We start from the raw sequence: 23,067 nt of genomic DNA on the forward strand, positions 1-23,067 counted from the left end.
ATCTCAGAATTTCGTTCTGGTGACTTCGGGGGGAAAATGAGCGTGGGAGGATGCCTAGGTGCCCTCCTATTTTTTTGGTCACTTAAAAAGGGCACTAGAACTTTTGATTTCCGTTAGAATGAGCCCTCTCGCTACATTTTAGGACCACTGAGTTGATACGATTTCCCCTGGGAAAAAACAACATACAAACAAAAAAACAAAAATACAGATAAACAGGCATGCGTGATCTGTCTTCTGGCAAAAAATGCAAAATTCCACATTTTTGTAGATAGGAGCTTGAAACTTCTACATTAAGGTCCTCTGATACGATGAATCTGATGGTGTGATTTTCGCTAAGACTGTATGACTTTTAGGAGGAGTTTCCCCCTATTTTCTAAAATGGGGCAAATTTTCTCAGGCTCTTAACTTTTGATGCGCAAAACTAATCTTGATGAAACTTACATATTTAAAATCAGCATTAAAATACAATTCTTTTTATGTAACTATTGGTATCAAAATTCCATTTTTTAGAGTTTCGGTTATTATCGAGCCGGGTCGCTCCTTACCACGAACTGTTTGATACACTATAAATATAATGAAAGATTTAGACTCCTTTTTAAAGATTAAACCAAAAATTAACTGATGCCACTGAGGGAAAATCAACGCTCATTATATAAAAGAAATCAGAAATACTCAGGCAGTGGTTTTTAGCAGGGTATTTAAAGGCATTTTATAGCTCTCAATAACTTTATCATTTGGAAGTGAATCCCAAATACGAAAGAAAGACGATTAGAAAAAATCGATCGTGCCGACCTCTTATTGTGTCTACTCAATAGAGCTTTGTGATGCGTATGTAGATCTTATACCCAGTCACGTACTAATGTGGCACTCAGGAGCAACACTATGTAGAATATCAAGCATAAAAAGTGTCTAATAAAAAGTAAAAAACTTGAACCACGCAAAAATAGCACACATTATAGAATTGTGGACAATCCCTCGAGCCTTCGAGTGAGAAATAAACGTAGATAACCAAATAAAGTGGGAGGGGAAGCGAAAAATAAATAAGATGGAAAATTTATCGTGGAAAAATTTAAATGTTTCTCAAAATGCCTAGATTCCTAAAGCGGTAAAAAAAATTAATTAATATTTTCGCTGAAGCAAACTTCAATCCAAATTAATAGCCAATTATTTAACTTAATACAATAGAAGGTTAATAGAAGAATTATGATAAATGTTTCAAGCCATGGATATGAAATAAAAAGATTTTGAAAACCAGCCAAGTAGATTTACTCTAATTTAACTTCAGAGTATTGAACCTCATCTACCTATTAAGTGCTAGCGAACTACTTCGAGTTACAAAAAAAAAGTTTGATTTGTCCTCCTTTCTGTGTTTAATCAGTACAAAACACTTACACAACCATGATTCCTCTAAAGACCAATAAGTAGTTTTAAAATATACCTTTTTTAAATAAGATGTAGAGCATTTCCTCATTAGAACATGGTTTTTTATTGTGGTATATTCAGAAGTGGAATCTGTCGAGAGCAGTGTTATACACGTAAGTCCCACATTGGCAACACCGAACTAAATTGGCAGAATGTATTTACAGTGCCATCATAAATTAATAGTTTTTTTGTCAAATTTAGTTCTGGTCATATTTCTGCAAAGATAAAGGACATAGACGGAGGTGGTTTATACCTAAATTGAAGGCACTTGTTGTGAATTTTATTTAGTGATATCAAGCCTTCGATACACTTAAATTTCACCACCCTTTGCTAAACTACTGCTTCTACAACTACTAACAACTCATTACAGTATCAAGCTGCCTGAGGCGAATACAATTACGTACGCTCCTCCTCCATTCGAATCAATTTAAAGCCCCCCTCTTTGACACATTCTCAAGGGGTTTTAATTTTCCTTGAATGTTCCCTTACGAACTCCTCTCATCCCATATGAGGACGGCTTGCTTTTCGTATAGCCCTAAATAGCTGGCCGACAATGACAATCTTGGGTAATATGTCATCCTTCATCCGCAGAACGGATGAATCCGACTCTCTCATTATAGCCCTAGAAAACGGGATTGGACCATATTTTTCGTACACCTTACTGCTTGAAATACGGGTACCCAAAACTGACCGTAGAAAATTTTTCTGGAAAACCTGTAGTAGATCCTCGCGCATTTTTCCGAGCTCCCATGTCTTGGAACCATACTTGACGACTGTCGTCACTGTAGCTTCCAACGCTCTAATATTGGTTGGTGGTTTATTTCCTGCTCCTCCAAACTTTTTAAACTGTGAAAAACTGCTGTTGTACTTTAAATCCTCACAACACCCACTATTTTTAATAATAATGCTTCATAAATAAGTGAAGCTGTCTACTTAATCGATCATCTCGTTACCCAAAACCATCTGTTCACCTTCACTTATTCCCAGTCTTAGTGACTTCGTCTTCTTAACATTAATTTTCATACCTATTCTTTAACACCGAACCCGCAAAACCTCTAAAAATGTGTTCATTTTACTTACACTTTCATCTAGAAAGCTCAAATCAGCAGTATAATCTAAGTGCGATACGTTACCCAACATCATCTGTTCACCTACACTTATTCTAGAGGCCTCTTTCACCATTGCAGATAGAATCTTAATCTTCGATTAGTCTTAGTCTTTAGTCTTAGTCTTCTTAACATTAATTTTCAAACCGATTCTTTAACCTCGAACTCACAAAACCTCTAAAACGTCATTCATTTTGCTAACACTTTCATCTAGAAAGCTCAAATCAGCAGTATAATCTAGGGTGTAGGGGAGTTTTACTTCCCCATTTGATTCCGTGATCTCTCTTAGCCTTTGCTCTGCATCTAAGGACAATGTCTATAAAAATGATCCAAATAAATGGAGATAGAACACAACCCTGGTTAACTCCTGATTCAATACGAAACCAGCTACTAACCTTATTTCTTACATTAACCGCAGCAATGTCATTCCTGAAAATAGAACGAATCACTTTAGTGTATATGACTGGTATACTATACAAGGATTGGACCCTAGCTGAAGCTGTTTTATCAGATGAATCGAAAGCTTGCTCATAATCTACAAAAACTGAGGACTAAAGGGGGCTGAAGCCATTCCTCAATTACTAATCTATAACCTAAGGGAAAAATTTGTATTTACCTATATTCACTGTTTGCTATGCATGAAAACTAAATTTTTGGGTCGGTCATTACAGAGAAAAAAACAACACAGACGGAGAGGACTTGAAATAGCCGCGATATCTGGAATTCCCTTAAACTTAAAAGAAAAATAAAAGCATGATACCACAAAGAAATAGAAGAAGTATTTGTAAAAAAAAAAAAGAAAAAAAAATAAGACTCAAAGGTTCTCCGGCCTTTTAACTGGCTTGAAATTGCGCACAGAAAACCAATCAGATTTCTTTTAAAGGCTAGAGCTTGTCTCTAGAGAAGGAACCCGCTTAGTTGACTCGCTTCAGAAGAAACGTTATTGACTTCCGTAAATGTGAAATAGACCTAAACTTGACAGACAGACTTATTGAGATTAAAGCACCTTTTATACCATATAAATATTGGAAATTTATCTCTTGTTCTCTTTAGTGACTTCTTTTGTGTGTGCAGGAAATGACATATTCAATTTATAAACGTCGTGAAAGACAATGGTTGATATTTCATGTCCTATTAAAAAATGAAAATACGTGCAAACACAATTTAGGCATGAAACCATAGAAAAATTCTGTTAATGGAAATGTTTAGTATTTTTTTTTTCCTTCCTTCACCCAGATAAATTTCAAAAGAATTACCCGTTCCTTTGGAACAATTCTGCAGAAGTCCATAGTGGCAGTTTGGCCTGGGCAGGTGGGAAGCTGCCTCCCCCCCTGTTATTCCAACACCTGACAGTAAAGTTCTTTTATTTTCTATTTTTATATAAAAATATGCTTGACACTCCTAAGGTATACTTTGCCCGTTCCCCTCGAGATTATGAGGCCTACAACCACTATTGGATGCCCAAGTCTTTATAGAACCTGAAGTTTTTGCTGTAGTTTAACGACCTAACGATGCTATAGTTGATAGTTCGTGATCTAAAACGTGTCACACGTGGACCCGACTATAATAAGTTCAGGTTTAGATGCAGAAAAACCAGAATTTGACGTTCACCAGGCGAAGCTTGGGTTTGAACAGTCGTCTTTTTTGCTGCTTCTTATTTAAATATTGTGTTTTATTTCTTTCAAAGGTCATTTACCTCTGTGGTTTGTTTTAAAGCAACAGAACTGGACGATGTGCTAAATTTTGTCGGCTGCTGAAGATTATTGTTTATTTCCTATTCGTGGGAAAAAAAATAGTTTGCCTGATTAAGGCATATGTTCAATGTGAAATGTTCGGTTTTTTCAACAAGCCTAAAGACGATATACTTAATATGATTGGCTTTATTATTTTCAGGTCTATCCATTCACCGAGCCAGAAGGTTTAGGTAACGTAGGAAATAGAATCATATGCAAAAAAAGATCCATACTATTCGACTCCTCTTCAAAGGTCTTTCCAGACTGAATAATCACTGCCGTTGCCATTGCGTCCAAACTCCCTCTAATATGGACAAATAAAAGTTATAGAGTTACAGAGTGTACAAAAATTCGATGAATTTTGTTTGCCAGCCTTAAAAATCAATTATGATATTACTTAGACTGTTTCTTAGTTAATGGTCGAAACTTGCTTTGAAACCGAAGAATTTTCCCATTTTCTTCGGTTTTCCGCGTATTTTCTACAAAAAATACAAAGTAAAATATAAATATAAAAAGGTAGATGAATAAATCTGAATTTAGCTGTCGAATGGTAGCCATACCAATATACCAAGATTTTACTGGCGATAATTTGAGCCAATCAGGTTTTTCATAAAATATGAATTGCACAATACACATAATACAGTCCTTGAATAAGTCTTTGATAGACTATATACATTGTATACAGTCTTTGAATAAGTGGTGCTAATATGTTTTGCGGCGCATTCAAATTCTAATTCATGGAGTTATTGGAAATGTATTGGACTAACCAATATAAAAAGTCTGGGATGACAGAAGAAGATGATTCTCCCCAGTTGCAGTTGGTCCAGAGGTGTGAATTTTCGGGAATGAGTCAAATTACCAACCGCTATTTTGCGATAAAGATATCATAATAAGCCACTCACATGGTGTCAATAAAGTTCTCGAACTTGGTAGTGTAGTTTGTAAAATTTTCCTGCTAACTTTCAGAAAGTAAATTATTGTGTTTGGTCAATAAAGGTTACCAATAATATAAGAGGACTGAGGCTTGATTGGGAAAACCTGGTATTTTGAAGCTGAACTATTCTTTATTTAGCTCGCAGAATACTCACCTGAGTCTATGAAATCATCTGAAGGATATAAAATGTTCCTTTTTCTATGAGTCAGTATAACTAAGTCATTGGAAAATTCAATGGGATATTCAAAAAAAAGTGCCCTGGAAATGTAAATGGCAATCCCTATAATTCGTAATTTAGGGACCACATGAGAAAACTGGTATAGGCCTTCTGATACACGTGGCCTGTTTTGGGGATCTCAACATTCAATTTTACCCCTAGTTAAGTAATATCAACCCATGCATCTAAGCGCAAAGAGGCGTCCGCTATTTAAAGGAGCACTGCTAAGACGCAGCTTCTTGACTTGAAACTCATAAAAATAACTCCACGACTTTTTATTTCCAGCTCCTTAATAAGTTAGTGCCTCTGATGCAGCTTATGCTTATAATCTTTTTTTCTAGTCCCTTCAAAAAGCGACAAATGTTACATATCATAAGCATTTGGTAACAAGAGACACCCGTGGAAAGATCCTTGGAGAAGGTCGTGCTTTTAAAGGATGCACTGTCTGGTTTACAGGTAAAAGTCATTTCTTTTATGCTTAAGGAAGAATTATTCTATCGCTATTTATTTCCGACAAGTATATGCTGGTTTTGCATTAAAATAAACCACGCACAGAAAACTAAACTCTCGAGATACAGGATCTCTAAGTTAAATATATCGAGCCCTTTACTTTCAGTCATATAGTCTATTTCACAAATTATATTCCTTACATCTTAAGAAGAAAGCAATAGCATTAGACGTAAATTAAATATTTCAACGTAACTTAATACAGACTGAAAGAAATGTTTATTTTCAAGATTAATCTCTTCGTAGACATAAAGTTAAATGAAAAAAATTTTGTTTGTAATAGCTTTTCATATGTTACGCATAGAAAATTTAACATTTATTTTGGTCATTCTCTGCATCTTCTTGGGGGCTACTATTCATTTTAATTACAAGCTGGTGTTTATGGAAAGGACTACTTTGCAGCATTAATAGTGACTTAAAAAGAAAGCAATGGCTCGTAAACATTTTACTACTTCTTTCTGGTGATGTCAGGGTTTACATTGATAATCATCTAATATCTGTATGCGTGTACTGGTAAGCGTGTGGCCGAATTTTTCAGTGCTAAGAGTTCACGTTGGAGGAGATAAAAGAAGTGTCTTTACTATAAAATATTCATTTATTCTGTATTATGTATATACATGGTTTGAAAACCAACACAAGAGAAGAATTCACAGAAGTACTGCACGAGAGGAGCTCCTTGTAACACTTCAGAAAATCCTTATATAAAAAAGATTTCCAAGGTTCTTAGAAACACGTTCTATTGTGTTAAAATTTTCCGAGTTCTTCTTTAGTAGTGTAGTTTTTTCAGTTTTAAAGGCAGCCATAGGGGGTGTATAAATGAAGCTACTAGTCCCTCAATACATTATTACGCCAACATGGGAAATAGTATAGCACACCTGTAACGATATAGTGCACCTACGTCATCAGGTTTGTTTGTTAAGTAATAGGGTTTGTTTACTTTTGATTGATATGTAATAGGGAATCTCTTTTTCGAGTCGCAGGTGCATGTTATGTCATATGTTTTATTTACTTTTCATTTTTACGCAATAGGGAATGTTGGAGCCCACTAGTCAAGCGAGGAATCCCCGCTCGTATTTGAGGGGGGCACACACGCGGTTGGTACATATTAAGGGTGCACACGTGGGATGTGACGCAATCTTGCGTGACTTGATAGATTTATTTGGGGTGACGTAATCTTACGTGACTTGGTAGACTTATTGGGTATGATTTAATGGCAGTGCATACGTGGGATGTTACGTTATAACAGCGCACAATTCATTTTTGTTTGTTTGAAACATATGATTGAGGACGTTTAGTTTTGCATTTTTGTGGCTTAGTTTATGTGTGTTAGCATTCTTTGTGTTTCAAAGAATATTTTGCAAGAAGCTCTTAGTTCTACTGTTTCGTGGTTTAGTTTGTCTGTGTTAGCTTTGGTAGTATTTCTGTGCGTGATCTGGAAGTTTTTTCGTTTAAAACATATGACTTACGATGTTTAGTTTTGCTGTTTCGTGGTTTAGCCTGTTTGCTTTAGTGTTGTTAGTGTTTCCAATTATCTTTTGGAAGTTTATCGTTAGAAACGTAAGATTTAGGATGTTTAGTTGTTGTTGTTGTTGTTGTTTGGGGTTTGACGCGTTCGACCAATAGGTCATATGCGTTCGTATCACTCAGTTGTTCTGTGCCTTCTATGATCACTAGCTTGCTTGGGTGTCACTTAGTCATTATTCACTGAGCCAGAACAGTATCGGTTGACTTGCTAATGGAGGGGGGTTATTTGCCCGCAGCAACTGCCTGCGTTGAAAAACGGGAATCAAAATACTGCAACTATGCATTGGCAAACATCAATTAAAATACATGTACAACACAATAATAAAAAGTAATACAAGTTTTACACATTATAACCAATAACAATACAACCAAATGTCGATAAAATATACCTAAAATGATAAATGGGGCAATTCTAAAAATCCTATTGAACAGGTAATAATAATTTAAAAAAAAAAAAAAATTATAGGGAATGAACCAAACCAGTAGTCTTAACAAATCTGCCTAATAGGTTTGTGCTTAGTTTTTTAGCCCAAGGAGGAGACGTGTGATGTCCCAGAACAGAACGCATTGTGAATGCACTAAATGCCTTCTCACAGCAATTTCTTAGTACTTCTCTCTCTTTTTCGTATTTTCTACAGTTAAAGATGATGTGGCGTATATCTTCATACACTCCACAAGTGTCACAGTTGGGGGATGGAGCCATTTTCCACTGGAATAGTGTTGATTTTGTCTTTGCATGGCCACATCTAAGACGAAATAGGCAGGTAGAAAGGATGCGAGAAGTGAGGTACATTTCTTTTGAAGGCTGCTTATAATCATAAAGATCGAGGAGCTGAGTATGAGAAGAATGGAGCCAGGCCTCTTCTTCTTCAAAAATTTTTGAGCTAATTGAAGAAAGAAGTTCAGGACCAGTAATAGGGGTTTGGGTGATCAGGCCTAGTTGGGAGGCTTGTTTTGCAGCCTGATCTGCTAGTTCGTTTCCTGTTATATCACAGTGTGCTGGAACCCATATGAATAGAACAGATATACCCTTTTTTGCAAGTTGAGTAACTAAATTTTCAATCTCAATGGCAACATTTCTTGCTTGGTGTTGCTGGTGTGAGAGGTAATCCAGAGCTGAAAGTGAATCAGAGCAGACAATATACTTCTGGTGTTTGCTCTCTGTTTGGCTTGATATGGCTTGAAGTGAAAACTTAATTGCCATAAGCTCTGCAGAGAAAATTGTCAGGTTAGGGGGTAAACGGTATGAAAGAGACAGGCTCTGGGAGGGTATAACTACTGCACAACTGCATTTTGTTACTGTCTTTGAGCCATCTGTATAAACTGGAATGTATTCCTCATATTCTGCCAGCTTTCCCAGGAATATGATTTTCATCAGTGCTTGGGGGAGGCCCTCCTTTTTTTATGGTGATCTTAGGAGTAATCAATTCCTTAATTCCCTTGGAGGCACTAGACAAATCATCATCCAAATTGACAGTCAGCCTGCCATTCTCTATGAACTCTTCCATGCCCGGAAGGCAAAGGAATCTCTGGAAAGAAGACATCTCTGTTGGTTTAAAGCGGATGTCAGGGTTGTGGCGGCTAATAATTTCTCTGTAGATAATATGGTTCCTGAGTCTTATTTTCTTAGCAAAATATCTTGCAAGGAGGTAATTTCTCCTGGAGTGAAGGGACTGGATCCCTGCTTCACAATACATAGCTACAATAGGAGTAGATTTTAGGCCACCAAGGGCCCTTCTTAAGATTGCATGAAGTGTAGTGTCAATTTTCTTCAGGAGACATTTCTTAGCTGATCCGTATATAAATGATCCATAGTCTATCTTGGATATCACCACTGACTTGACAATAGTTGAGGCAAAGGCTGTGGGGGCACCTCTTCTTCCAAGGCAGAGAGCATTAATGAAATTCTGTCTTTGTTTGAGACTGCCAATCAGCTCATCCAGATGGGGTTTCCATGTCATTTTATGGTCAAATATAACTCCCAGAAAGCGTGCATGTTCTGCAACTACAATCTCTTGTCCATTCAGTTTCACCTGTGGTTTAAAAGCAGCCAGGTTATGCATTTTGTGGAACAACATACTAACTGACTTATGGGTAGAGAAAACCATATTATTACTATTTGCCCAAATTGATAGTGTATCTACCGCTTTTTGGGAGGCTGACTGTAAGCATAAAGGGTCTCTCCCCACAACTGCAACAGCAATATCATCAGCATACAGAAACAGCTCTGCTCCAAGGACATTTTCCAGGCTTATATCATGGCAATACACCGAGAAGAGAAGTGGGCTTAGAACAGATCCTTGAGGGAGTCCAATGTTATAAGCTTTTCTCTTAAACTCTGAGTAGGAGCCACCCAAGGAAGCCTGAACCTCCCTGCCCATCAAGAATTGGTGGATCCAATTTACCAGTAGATTTGGTAAACCCATTACAGATAGCTTTCTAATTAGTTGCCCCACATCAACTCTATCAAATGCTGAATCCATGTCTAGAAATATTACATGGACAGCTTTTCCTTTTTTGAAACTAAGTTTTATTAGATGCTCTAGTCTAACTAGGGCATCTGTGGTGCTTCTTCCAGGTAAAAAGCCAAGCTGTTCAATTTGGATGTGGTCTGATAAAGGGGTTAAAATTCTTTGTTTTATTACCCTCTCAATTAGTTTTGCAACACAAGAAGTGAGAGATATGGGGCGGTAGGAATCAACCAGCTTAGGGTCTTTGCCTGCCTTGAGAAGTGGGATCACTATTGCCTTATTCCATTCAGATGGTATTGCTGACTCTATGACAGATCTGTTGAATAGCTCTGTCAGTAGCTCAACAAATGAATCTGGCAAATTTTTCAGCATCAAATTGTGAATTCCATCAGGGCCAGTTGCACCAGGCTGGAGCTTTGAAATGGTGTCTTTGACTTCCAGGGAGCTAAAAAGGGGAAAAGGGGCATTACTATTTTTGGGACTAGGTTGGTGGGATGTGGACTGTAATGGAGTAACTACATTCAGAAACTTTTCTAAGAAGAGATTAAGTTTACCATTGGTTGAAGATTCTGTGGACCTACCCATCTGTATTTCTGAAGGGATGGGGTTCCTTCTTTTTTTGCCTGAAAAAATCTGGAAGTTTCTCCATAGCTCCTGAACAGGAGTGTTGTGGCTAAATTTGTCTTCAATGAGCCTTCTCCATCCATCTTGTGTCTCAGCTTTCAGTGTCTTTTTGAATTCTGCTGTCTTTTGCTTAAAAACTATTTTATTCTCAATTGAGGGGTATCTAGAGAAATTATTTTTTGCTTTTTTCTTCTCTAGATAGGCTTTCTGGCATTTACTGTTCCATCCTGGAGTAGAATTTTGTCTTTTTGGATGAGGTTGTTTGTAGCCAAATATTCTTTCTGAGGAGGCTATGATAGCTGAAGTAATCTTATTAGACAGTGATTCCACTGACTCATCAATTGTCTTAATTTCCAAAGCCTTTTGGTCTAAGTTGTGTTTCCAAGAGTCCCAGAGTTTTTCTTGGAACATCCACAATTTCACTGGTTGGTACCCTGCCCTTACTGGGTTAATCTCCAGTTTCAATGATATAATCTCATGGTCTGAGTCAAAGTCGCAGGGTTTCTGGATTTCTACACTATTTGCCATATCTGTTGATGTGAAAGTGAGGTCAATGGTTGAGTACTTGCCTGTCTGTGGGTTCAGCCGTGTATTTAGGTCTGTGGGTGTGATAAGGGACAACTTATTTTGGGGTTCCAGGATGTAATTGGTTAAAGAGGTAGCAATTGAATCTTCAGGTGATACACTGTCCCACATTCTGTGGTGTAGGTTAAAGTCCCCACTAATTATTTTTAAAGGGCCACATGCGTTCACAATCAGTTTGAATTGTTTCAGGGAGAACTTATTTGTCTTTGGTGCATAGCAGTTAGCAATACTAATCCACTTATCACTTCCAAGTAGTTTTATGTCAATTATACCAACCTCCATCTCCCCTTGTGGACTGGGGTTATGTTTTTTAAAGGCTAGGTCATTTTTCACAAGGGACAGTAGACCACCACCAGTTTTATGGACTCTGTCACAACGGGCAATATTGTACCCTTTGAAGTCACAGAAAGTATTCTCTGGTTTTAAAAAGGTCTCTTGAAGTAGAAAAACATCAGGGGCATGCCTGACTAAGATGTTTTGGAGTTCTTTTCTTTTGGCATGGTTGAATCCCCGTATATCTAATTGGAACACTGAAAGGGAGTCTAGACATTGGTGTTTGAAAGGACTAACCTGGGTCTCTGTAGCTTATTACTATAACCTTCTGGGCTAGGTATAGTCTCCTTGCCTTTACGTTTTCTTTCAGTTTTTCCTGGGCTGCTGGTTTGTGGAGAGGCATTACTGGTTGTAGGGCTTGATTCCACTCTGTTTATGTTTTCAGCAATGTTGTTCAGGCTGAGGGCAGCATTTTCAAAACCAGCTGGGAGTATCTTTGAGACCAGTTTGCAAAGGGATGTTAATATCTGGGTAAGATCGGAGATCTGTCTTGCCACTCCTTCAAACATGGACATATACTTCTTGTTTAGGTCCTCAACTGGATGGTGATTAGGTGTCAAAGCAGGGAAGGAGTCTTTATGGGCCATAGGGACATATTTTGTCTGTGTTGGAAGTCCCTTCTTCAAGGCCTCAGCAGCAGTCCTCATGGGGACATTATTGGAGTCCACATGGGGACATTATGTTTAGTTGTGTTGTTACGTAGTTTTGTTGTTGTTGTTTTATTGTTGTTTTTGTTGTTGTTGCTAGTGTTTCAATGAGTATTTAGGAAGAAATTGTTTAGTTCTGCTTTTTTGTGGTTTAAGCTTGTCTGTGTTAGCTTTCTTGGTGTTTTCAAGTGTATTTTGGAAGTTTTTCGTTTGAAACGGAAGATATACAATGTTTAGCTATGTTGTTTCGTAGTTTACCATGTCTGCGTTAGCGTTGTTGATGTTTCCAAAGTGTATTTTGGAAGTTTACGTTTGAAACATATTATTTAGCATGCTTACTTATCCTGTTTCGTAGCTTAGCTTGTCTTTATAGCTTGTTGAGAGCGCACAGCGAGGCTTAGCAAGTTAACTCAATGCAACCTAGCTTTAAATTCAGCTGTTCTACCATCTATAACTAAACTCGAAATTATGCCTGCACTTGAGGTAGTGAAAACTTGTTGCCATCTAGACTTTTAAATGTAAAGCTCACTGAAAGTATCAAATTTTCGTTTGGATTTTTTTTTAATTGGCTGCCTCCGTGGTACTCTATGGCTGGTTATCGACACTACCTAGATTATTGTATGCTTTCAATCAGTATTTTCTGTACATTGGCAGGATAAAGGCTTACATCATACATTAGAAAGTGAAGATAAAATGTTCAAAGAAAGTGTGTATACATGATAACGTTAGTAGTGACGACAGTATTGGAAACGTATGCGTGCATTCCCATGACAGAAAGAGATTAAATTTCTTTGGAATATCAAAAAATTCAACATTACTGATGGTGGATGTGCATCCTTTCCAGAGATGATAACACTCAAAGAGAATGCAATTAATAAATAAAATTAATAGTCGATGATGAGGGGCAACTGTTTGCTTATGCTGCTGGTAACACGTTACTCAGTGATAAACCCTGTCGTAAGCTTTCGAGTAGAAGAACTATGCAAAAATAATATGGTAATAGATAGTGAAATCGAAAGCAACATAAAAAGGGCATTGGTCGTTAATATCAATTTGTTAAATGTTATTAATAATGTGTATTATTGTATGTAACATTGTTTCAATAAAAATGTTCCTTTGCATTCTGGTGTTATGATACTGATTTTTAACAGGTCCGTATAAGAATTCGACATGATATGATGGTGATGAGGCTGTAATAGACAATTTGAAATGATGTCTAAGTAAATTTGCCTATGTGTCTGAGTGGCTGTTTGCTTGTCTCTCTGCCTGTGCCTGTGAAAACATGGTTAAGATACATCCGATTTATTAAAATATATTTGATCATTTAAGAAACTTGGGTTTTAGTTTTGAAAAATAAGAACAAACACACACTAAAGATACATCTGATTTATTAAGATCCATCTGATTTATCAAAAAATATATGATCATTTAAGAAAGTCGGGTTTTAGTTTGGACAAATTAGAATTCACAACGTTAAGATACATCTGATATATTATAAATATTTGATCCTTATCCTTTAAGAAACTTGGGTTTTAGTTTTGACAAACAAGAATGCACTCGGTTAAGTTATATCTGGTTTTTTGAAAATATTTGAACATTTAAGAACCTTTTTAGTTTTGACAAATTAGAATACACAACGTTAAGATACATCTGATATATTATAAATATTTGATCCTTGTCCTTTAAGAAACTTGGGTTTTAGTTTTGACAAACAAGAATGCACTCGTTTAAGTTATATCTGGTTTTTTGAAAATATTTGAACATTTAAGAAACTTGATTTTTAGTTTTGACAAATAAAAATACTCAAGGTTAAGAAACTTCTGATTTATAAAAAAAAATGTTTGAGCTTTTAAAAACTTGGCTTTTAGCTTTGGCAAATAATATTACACCCGGTTAAGATACATCTGATTTATTATAAATATTTGATATTTAAGAAACTGAAATCAAGAAAAATCAAGTTTTGGGTTTTAGTTTTGACAAATAAGAACTCACACTGTTAAGATACATGATATTTATAAAAAAAATTGATCGTTTAAGAAACTTTTGTTTTAGTTTCGACAAATGAGAACACACACACGGATAAGATACATCTGATTTATTAAATGTTTTTGATCGTTTAAGAAACTTGGGCTTTAGTTTTGACAAATAAGAATACGCACACGGTTCAGATACATCTCATTTATTAAGAATATTTGATCATTTAAGAACCTTGGGTTTTGGTTTTGACTAATGAGAGTGCAGACAGTTAAGAAAATCTGATTTATTAAAAATATTTGATCATGTAAGAAACTTGGGTTTTAGTTTTGACAAATCAGAATACACACGGATAAGATACATCTCATTTATTAAAAATAATGGTTGTTCGCGAAACTTCGGTTTTAGTTCTGACAAATAAGAATACACATGGCTAAGATACATCTTATTTATAAAAAAATATTTTGTTATTTGAGAAACTTTGGTTTTAGTTTTGACAAATAAGAATACACTCAGTTAAGATACTTATGGTTTAGTAAAATTATTTGATCATTTAAGAAACTTTGATTTTAGCTTTGACAAAACAGAATACACACGGTAATTATGACAAATAAGAATACACACGATTAGAATACATCTCGTTTACTAAAAATAATTGATCGTTTAAGAAACTTGGGCTTTAGTTTTGAGAAATAAGAAACCACGCAATGTTAAGATATTAATTTATTTAAAAATAGTTGATAATTTAAGAAAGTTGGATTTCAGTTTTGACAAATTAGAATACACAAAGTTAAGATACATCTGATTTATTATAAATATTTGATCCTTTAAGAAACTTGGGTTTTAGCTTTGACAAATAAGAATGCACACGGTTAAGTTACATCTATTTTTAAAAATCTTTGAACATTTAGAAACTTGATTTTTAGTTTTGACAAATAAGAAAACTCACGGTTATGAAATGTCTAATTTAAAAAAAATATATTTGATCTTTTAGGAACTTGGCTTTTAATTTTGACAAATAATAATACGCCCAGTTAAGATACATCTGATTTATAAATAACAGTTTTTCATTGAAGTAACTTTGGTTTTAGTTTTGACAAATAAGAACTCACACACGGTTAAGATACATCTGATTTACAAAAGAATATTTGAGTATTTAAGAAAGTTGGGATTTACTTTTGACAAATAAAACCTTAAAATGTTAAGAGACATCTTATTTAAAAAAATTTGATCATTCAAGAAACTTTCGTTTTGATTTTGACATATAAGAACACAAACACGGTTAATACACGTTTGATTTATTAAATATTTTTTATCATTTCAGAAACTTGGGTTCTAGTCTTGACAAATAAGAACACACACACGGTTAAGATACATCTCATTTATTAAGGATATTTGATCATTTAAGAATTTTGGGTTTTAGTTTTGACAAATAAGAATACACACGGTTAAGATACGTCTCATTTATTAAAAACAATTGGTCATTTAAGAAACTTTGGTTTTGGTTCTTACAAATCAGAATACACACGGTTAAGATACATCTGACCTAAAAAAAAAAAATTACGATTTTTAAAAATGGGTTTTATTTTTGACAAATAGGAATACATTCGGTTAAGATACATCTGATTTATTAGAAAATAGTTGACCCTCTAAGAAACTTGGGTTTTAGGTTTGACAAATAGGAATATACCCGGTTAAGATATATCTGATTTAATAAAAATCTTTGATCATTTAAGAAACTTGGGTTTTAATTCTGACAAATAAAAATACTCGAGATTAAGTCTCACCTGATTTATAAAAAAGCATTTTATCATTTAAGAAATTGGGTTATAGTTTTGACAAATAAGAACTCACACTGTTAAGATAGATCTTATTTATGAAAAAATATTTGGTCATTTAAGAAACTTTTGTTTTAGTTTCTACAAATAAGAACACCCAAACGGTTAAGATATATCTGATTTATTAAATAAATTTGATCAGTTAAGAAACTCTTATTTTAGTTTTGATAAATAAAAACACACACACGGTGAAGATACATCTGATTTGTTAAGAATATTTGATCATTTAAGGAACTTTCGATTTAGTTTTGACAAATTAGAAAACACACAATTAAGATACATCTGATTTATTAAGAATATTTGATAACTTGGGTTTTAGTTTTGACAAATAAGAATACACCGAGTTAAGATACATTTGATTTATTAAGAATATTTGATCATTTAAAAAACTTGTTTTTTAGTTTTCAGAAATAAGGACTTACATGGTTAAGATAAATCCTTTTAATTTCAAACCTTTGGGTAGTTAGAAACTTGATTCTCAGTTTTGACAAATAAGGACGCATATGGTGTAGGTACATTTGATTCTTTTAATAATATTTGATAATTATAGAAACTCGAGTTTCAGTCTTAAGAAATATGAACACACACACGTTTAAAATAGATCTTATTTTGTTATTAATATTTGATCATTTAAGAAACTTGTATTTTAGTTTTCAGAAATGAGAACACAAATGGTTAACCTACATCTGATTTTATCAATAATATTTGATGGATTTGAGGTACATAGGGCTTAGTTTTTACTAAAAGGAGCACATACGTTTCGTCGTTTTAATGACTATAGGATTGTGTATGATTATACATATGACTTTATTAATTTTGACTTTATGCATACCCCAATACTAAGCAATACTTTTCAATAGGCTTTATTCCATCATTTACATCATAGGGCTGTCACATCATCGCTTAAAATATATACGACTTTTTTAATTTTGACTTTATGCATACTCCAATACTAACCAAAACTTTTCAGAAAAAATGGAAGTTTTAAAAATTCTGAGTCAAAAAAAAGATATCACTACATACATTATTTTTCTAAATGGAAAAATCACGACTAACATCTTCATTTCATATTTCGAAAATATCACAATTGAATTTTTTGTTTAGGTATATTTTATGTCATTTTAAGACATGAAAAAAAGTTGACAAAATTTCTAAGTCAAGAAAAAGAAAAAATGTGGCTACAATATTATTTTTCTAACAAAAGAAATCATGACTAACATGTCTATATCAACTACAATTAGTATTTTGAAAATATCACGAGTGATTTTTTTTTAATATTTTTATATCATTTTAAGACATCAAAAAAAAGTTGAAAAAGTTCTAAGTAAAAAAAAAAAAGTTAAAAAGTAAAGTAAAAAACAACTAACTTCCAAAAAGGAGGCAATTTTTTTTTTTGGGGGGGGGAGTTTCCCGTGATGTATTCCTAAAAAAATCATTCATATAATTGTCATGACCTGAATATGTAGGTCAAAGTTTTATGGTATAGTAACTGGTTATGCCAATGAATTTACTTCAGTAGTTAGTAAAGGACCGCTACTAACATCTCCACATGCACAATTGAATAGGCAAGGAGAAAGTAGGACAAATAAAAATAATTTTGTGTAGGAATTCTGTCAAATTCTCCCACTTTAAAATTCCCCCCTGGTAAGCTCACCCCTGGAACTTTTCCTTCACATGGAAAATTATTCCTATGGAAATCTAACTCAAGCACATAATCCCCTCCTCTCGAAAAATATCTTTATGGTTCCCAATAACAAATATCGTACGTAAACAATGGGCGAATTTTATAACTTAAAGAACAATCCCCAGGCGCTGGGGGTCATATTATCTCCGATGGCATAGTCATGGGGCTTTTCAACTATACTGAACAAAATGGTTATCTCAAATTTTGGTTTGACAATCTAGAGGAAAATAGGGGGGATGGGGGTTAGTTGCCCAATAATCTTTTTGGTAACTTAAAGAGGCCGCTAGAACTTTTAATTTCGGTGCAAATCCTCTCTCGATTCTCTAGAATCATTTGTTCGATACGATCATTCCTGGGAAAAAGAAATTAAAGAAAAATTAACACGCATCCGTGGTCTTTCTTATGATGAAAAATACAAAATTCCACATTTTTGCAGATAGAAGCTTGAAGTCTCTACAGTAGGGTTCTCTTTTACGTTGAATCTGCTGGTGTGATTTTCATTAATATTCTTTTATTTTAGGGGGGTCTTTCCCCTTTATTGAAAATTGGCAAATTTTCATAGGTTCATAGCCATTGATGGGCAACACTAAACTCATTGAACTTTATATATTTGGAATCTGCATAATAAGCCGACGTCAAAATTCCGATTTTTTGAGTTTCGGCTACTATTGAGCCGTATCGCTGCTTATTTACAGTTACCTTCTACGAATTATTCTATACTGAAATGTTGCTAGGCTTGCTGTCAACTTGGTAGCAAAGGTGGTTGGCGTTTTCTTTTAAGTGATGGACTAGTAGAGCCGCCAAATCTGTACAGTTGCTGACAAGGAAACTTCCGTTTTCACAATAAGAAAGTCGGTATATCTGATGACGAAATACCTTTTAATTCTCTGCAAGATGAACCTATACTTGCTCGTTTTGTGGATAAGATATTCTTCCTTCTTAACCTACGGTTGCATAGAAGGTGTAAAGTAGATCACACCGGCAGAGATCTCTTTTTCGATGGGGAACAAACTTTGGTCGAAGGTCCACAGTGATATCCGTCAAAGACAACATATACGCTTTAAATGCTGCCTCAAGTAGCCACATAGTTGTCATAAATAGCACCATAAGACAGCTCGACAGCTCTAATTACCATGGTAATCTGGACAGCAGCCAAAATCTGTCATTAACGTCATGGCTAGAAGGGTCGGAACTTTGCAGATTTTGTTTGTAAAAAAAATACCCTGTCGAGACTCATCATAACTTCAGACAATAATAGAATATATATTTCCTAATGTGTAACTTTTTCTAATATTTATGTTTCTTAATTTAATTTCACGAAAGAAGACACATTTTTGTGGGCTTCCTAATAGATCAATTTTGGGCTTCCTAATAGAATTTGGCTACGTGAATTTTAGGTTAAAAGGTCTTTCGTGCCTACGCATTCTGTGATTCAGAAGCTAATATAGTTGGTGATAGTTGGTCCTGATAGGCGGTATGTTTGTCCCCTTTGTAAAGATGATGATGAAGACTTGGATCATTTTCTCCGGAAATGCCCGGCTCTTGGATTTACGGGAAATTTATTTGCATGGGGTTAATTTGATGCTTCCGGGTATTCTACAAAATAGTAACCCAACCACAATATTTCGAGTGGGAGTATATATAGATAAATCTTTAATAAGAAGAAAAAGTTTTATATGATTAATTTCTTTTGTAGTTAGATTAGGTACTTTTTGCGTTGAATTCTGTTTTTTGTGCGTGTTCGTACTGTTGTTAATTTCCTTGCTTGTTTGTTATTCATTTATATTTTTGTGTATATGGCCCACGGGTTTTTGAAATACAGTTATCTATCTATCTATCTATAAGGTATAATAATGACCTTCCGCAACACTTATGTAGGAAAGCAAATTTATGTGTTTTTCTGAAAAATTTAGCTTTTATTTTATTTGGGTAAAGGGATAAAACTGATGTTTAAAGCGTTTTTAAAGATCGCTTTCCTTCTCAGCAGGTCCGAATATATAGGGAAAGACCATTATAAAGATACTTCAAAGTCAGAGTGTTTATTTTTCATTTTTGTCCAGAATTTGGGTCTTTCAGTGCCGTTTTGGGACATCTTCTGGCTTAGGATTTTCGCTGACTTTTTGGATTGTTTTTCTTCAATTTTTTTTCTGAACATTTTAGTGTAAATATTATTTGTTTTGAATTTGTTCCGGGTTTGGTCATTTTTTCATGAAGAATGACCATCCTCTTAGTGAGTGGCTAAATTTTACTTTAGCTTGTGCTTGTACATTAGCTTGGTTTAGTGAATGTAAATTGATTTTACAAAACAAACTTGAAACTAAACTAAAAACTCTACTCTTGTTTGCTCGTTTTTTTCGAGGCCGGGGGGGGGGATGTTTGACTGTCTGTGTTTTCAAAGTTTTTTTAATTGGTGACTAAGCTTACTTTAGGGTAAGCGGGTAAATTCAAAAAATACAAAATGAATATATCGAATAATTTGAGCGATGCAAGCACGTTCACAGGTTGTTTGGGTCAAAATTGCATGATTTTTATGATCTCCAGCATTTCTTACTTTATATTCCTTTTTTATTTTTTGAATTTGCCCCTCCCCCCAAGCATTCCTTTACACATGTCTGAATTTGTGGTTACAATTTTGTTATTTGTATATAACTTTATTTTTAATATGTAATTATAACTTTGAGTTCCGGCATCATTCATGCTCAGACCACACTGCACTGTGTGCTGATGCTTGATATTTTATAAAAGAGGTTGATTTTTTTTCCACATATATTTATGTCATCTATTGTTTGATTGTTTGATGAACGTGCATTTTATTTTTATTCTTCCGTTATAGGTCTTTCTGGTGCTGGAAAATCCACCCTGTCATTTGCTTTGGAAGAATATTTGGTGAAAAATGGTATCCCTACTTTCTGTTTGGACGGGGATAACATGCGCCATGGCTTAAACTCTGATCTTGGCTTCACAGAGGAAGATAGGGAGGAAAACATTAGAAGAGTAGCGGAAGTTGGCAAGCTATTTGCGGAATGCGGAGTAGTTACGCTTTGCTCCTTTGTCTCTCCATTTAAAAAGGATCGAGAACGGGCAGCGAAGCTCCACCGAGAGGCAAATTTACCCTTTTTTGAAGTATTTGTTGACACTTCATTGGAAGAATGTGAAAGAAGAGATGTAAAGGGACTTTATAAGAAAGCTAGAGAAGGGATAATCAAAAGTAAGTCTTATTTAAAATGGGGCTGGTTTTCCCTTCGCCAATCAGGTGATACTTGTAGGATTGTCTGCGCTGAACGAATGCCCTGCTCTTTGCCAAGGCTTTTAGCATAAGGATTACTGTTGAAGTTCTAAAGTTTGTTGTAATCAAAATTTATTATTTGTAGCCTAAGTCTCGCCATTCTATCAGTGCAATTATGATCTAAGATGGTACACCTGCATATTAGAGACAAACACAAAAAAGCAATTACTGACTTGGGCAAATTTGCAAATATTTGTAACTTGACGCTAACTAGTAATAGTTATTAATTTGGCACTTCTTAACAGTATCCCAGAGTTTGCGATTAAAATATAGCTATACGTCTTTCGATTTTTTTTTTTAAATTATCTAAGCAAAAAAAATCACTGAAGTAGCATATAAATCACTTGATTATTGAAGAAAATCACTAAATCAACCAACAAGTTCTAATACCGCATTAGCTGAACATGACGTAGCAAAACACTTAGAGCGAGGTCATTCTTGCATCGCTCATAACAATGATAAAAAACGTTACAGCAAAGAAACAGGGTTGCCATCCCTAGTGATTTATCACTATTTCTAGTGATTTTTTGTATATTGTCTAAACAATAAAAAATCACTCAAATCTAGTGATTTTTCCCCTCACAGAGTGGCGACCGTGCAAAGGACACCAGATGTAACTACTTGCTTTTAATCAAGGTACATAATCGCTTCTGGTGATAATTAATTTTAATTGTAGATTTGAAAGAACTATTAGTTTGTCTAAGTAAACCTTTATTAGTAAATTAAATATCAAAAAACCAGTTTCTTGAATTGAAAGTAAGGAGCGACGTTAAAACTTAACACGAACAAAAATTACTCCGTGTAGGAAAGGGGCTGTTCCCTTCTCAACGCTCCGCTCTTTACGCTAAAGTTTGACTTTTTCTCTCAATTCTACTTTATTAAACAGTAAAAAACTTTAGCGTAAAGAGCGGGTGTTTAGAAGTTAAGAGCCCCTTTCCTACACGGAGTAATTTCTTTTCGTTTTAAGTTTTAATGTCGCTCCTTACTTTCAGTAAAAAAAAAATCAGTTTTTTGATTTTTAATTTCTGAACGTTTTTGAATTAATGCATGTTTGATTTTGGCTCTCCGCACATAAATAATTCCAATGAAATTTGCATAACAATTCTTTTTTTTGCTAAAGGGCTTTCTCTTAGTTTTGATCAGACGATTTTGAGAAAAAAGGGTGGGGGAGGAGGCCTAGTTGCCCTCCAATTTTTTGGTTACTTAAAAAGGCAACTAGAACTTTTAATTTTTAACGAACATTTTTATTAGTAAAAACTATACATAACTTAAGAATTGACTTATGTAACGAACTTCTATATTCGTATTCGTTTTAAGTTTGAATGCTGCTACTTACTTTCAGTCGAAAAAACTTTTTCATATTTATTTTTTCATTGTTTTTTTTATAATAATGCTAGGAAATCCTTCGCCCCCCTCATTGAATCTCTATTCTCCCATGACGAATTCCTCCAAGGAAAGATCCTCCCACGTAGCCCCTCACCTCAACTCCCCCAAACCAAAAAATCCCCCTGAAAATGTCTGTTCACTTCCCATTAACCATTACGTGTATGTAAACACTGGTCAAAGCTTGCAACTTGCATCCCCTCCCCTGGGGACTGTGGTGGAGTAAGTCACCCCCAAAGACATAGTTATTATGTTTTTCGACTATGCTGAACAAAATGGCTATCTCAAAATTTTGATCCGTTGACTTTAGGAAAAAAATAGCGTGGGAGGGGGCCTAAGTGCCCTCCAGTTTTCTGGTCACTTAAAAAGGGCACTAGAACTTTTAATATCCTTTAGAATGAGCCCTCTTGCTACATTCTTGGACCACTTGGTCAATACGATGACCCATGGAAAAAAAAAATAAAGACGCACCCGTGGTCAGTCTTCTGGCAAAAAATACGAAGTTCCACATTTTTGTAGATAGAAGCTTGAAACTTCTACAATAGGGCTCTCTGATACGCTGAATGCGATGGCGTGATTTTTGTTAACATTCTATTTTAGGGAGTGTTTCCTCCTATTTTCCAAAATAAGGCAAATTTTTTCAGGCTCGTAACTTTTGATGAGTAAGACAAAATTTGATGAAGCTTATATATTTATAATCAGCACAAAAATCCAATTCTTTTGATGCATTTTTTAGCATAAAAATTCCGTTTTTAGAGTTTCGTTTACTATTGAGCCGGGTCGCTCTTTACTACAGTTC

General features: G+C 34.8%; 1 protein-coding gene across 3 annotated transcripts in view; it reads left to right on the plus strand.

Annotated features, from left to right (window-relative positions):
• LOC136031946 (bifunctional 3'-phosphoadenosine 5'-phosphosulfate synthase-like) overlaps nt 1-23,067 on the plus strand; it is a 69,048-nt gene that overhangs the window by 28,647 nt on the left and 17,334 nt on the right. For all 3 annotated transcript variants that reach the window (XM_065711949.1, XM_065711950.1, XM_065711951.1), the window contains 2 exons: nt 5,754-5,868; nt 20,433-20,807. In XM_065711949.1, the coding sequence (XP_065568021.1) occupies nt 5,754-5,868; nt 20,433-20,807 (490 nt within the window). The remainder of the gene's footprint in view (nt 1-5,753; nt 5,869-20,432; nt 20,808-23,067) is intronic.

Source organism: Artemia franciscana, chromosome 10 (assembly GCF_032884065.1).
Source record: "Artemia franciscana chromosome 10, ASM3288406v1, whole genome shotgun sequence".
Classification (NCBI taxonomy): domain Eukaryota; kingdom Metazoa; phylum Arthropoda; class Branchiopoda; order Anostraca; family Artemiidae; genus Artemia; species Artemia franciscana.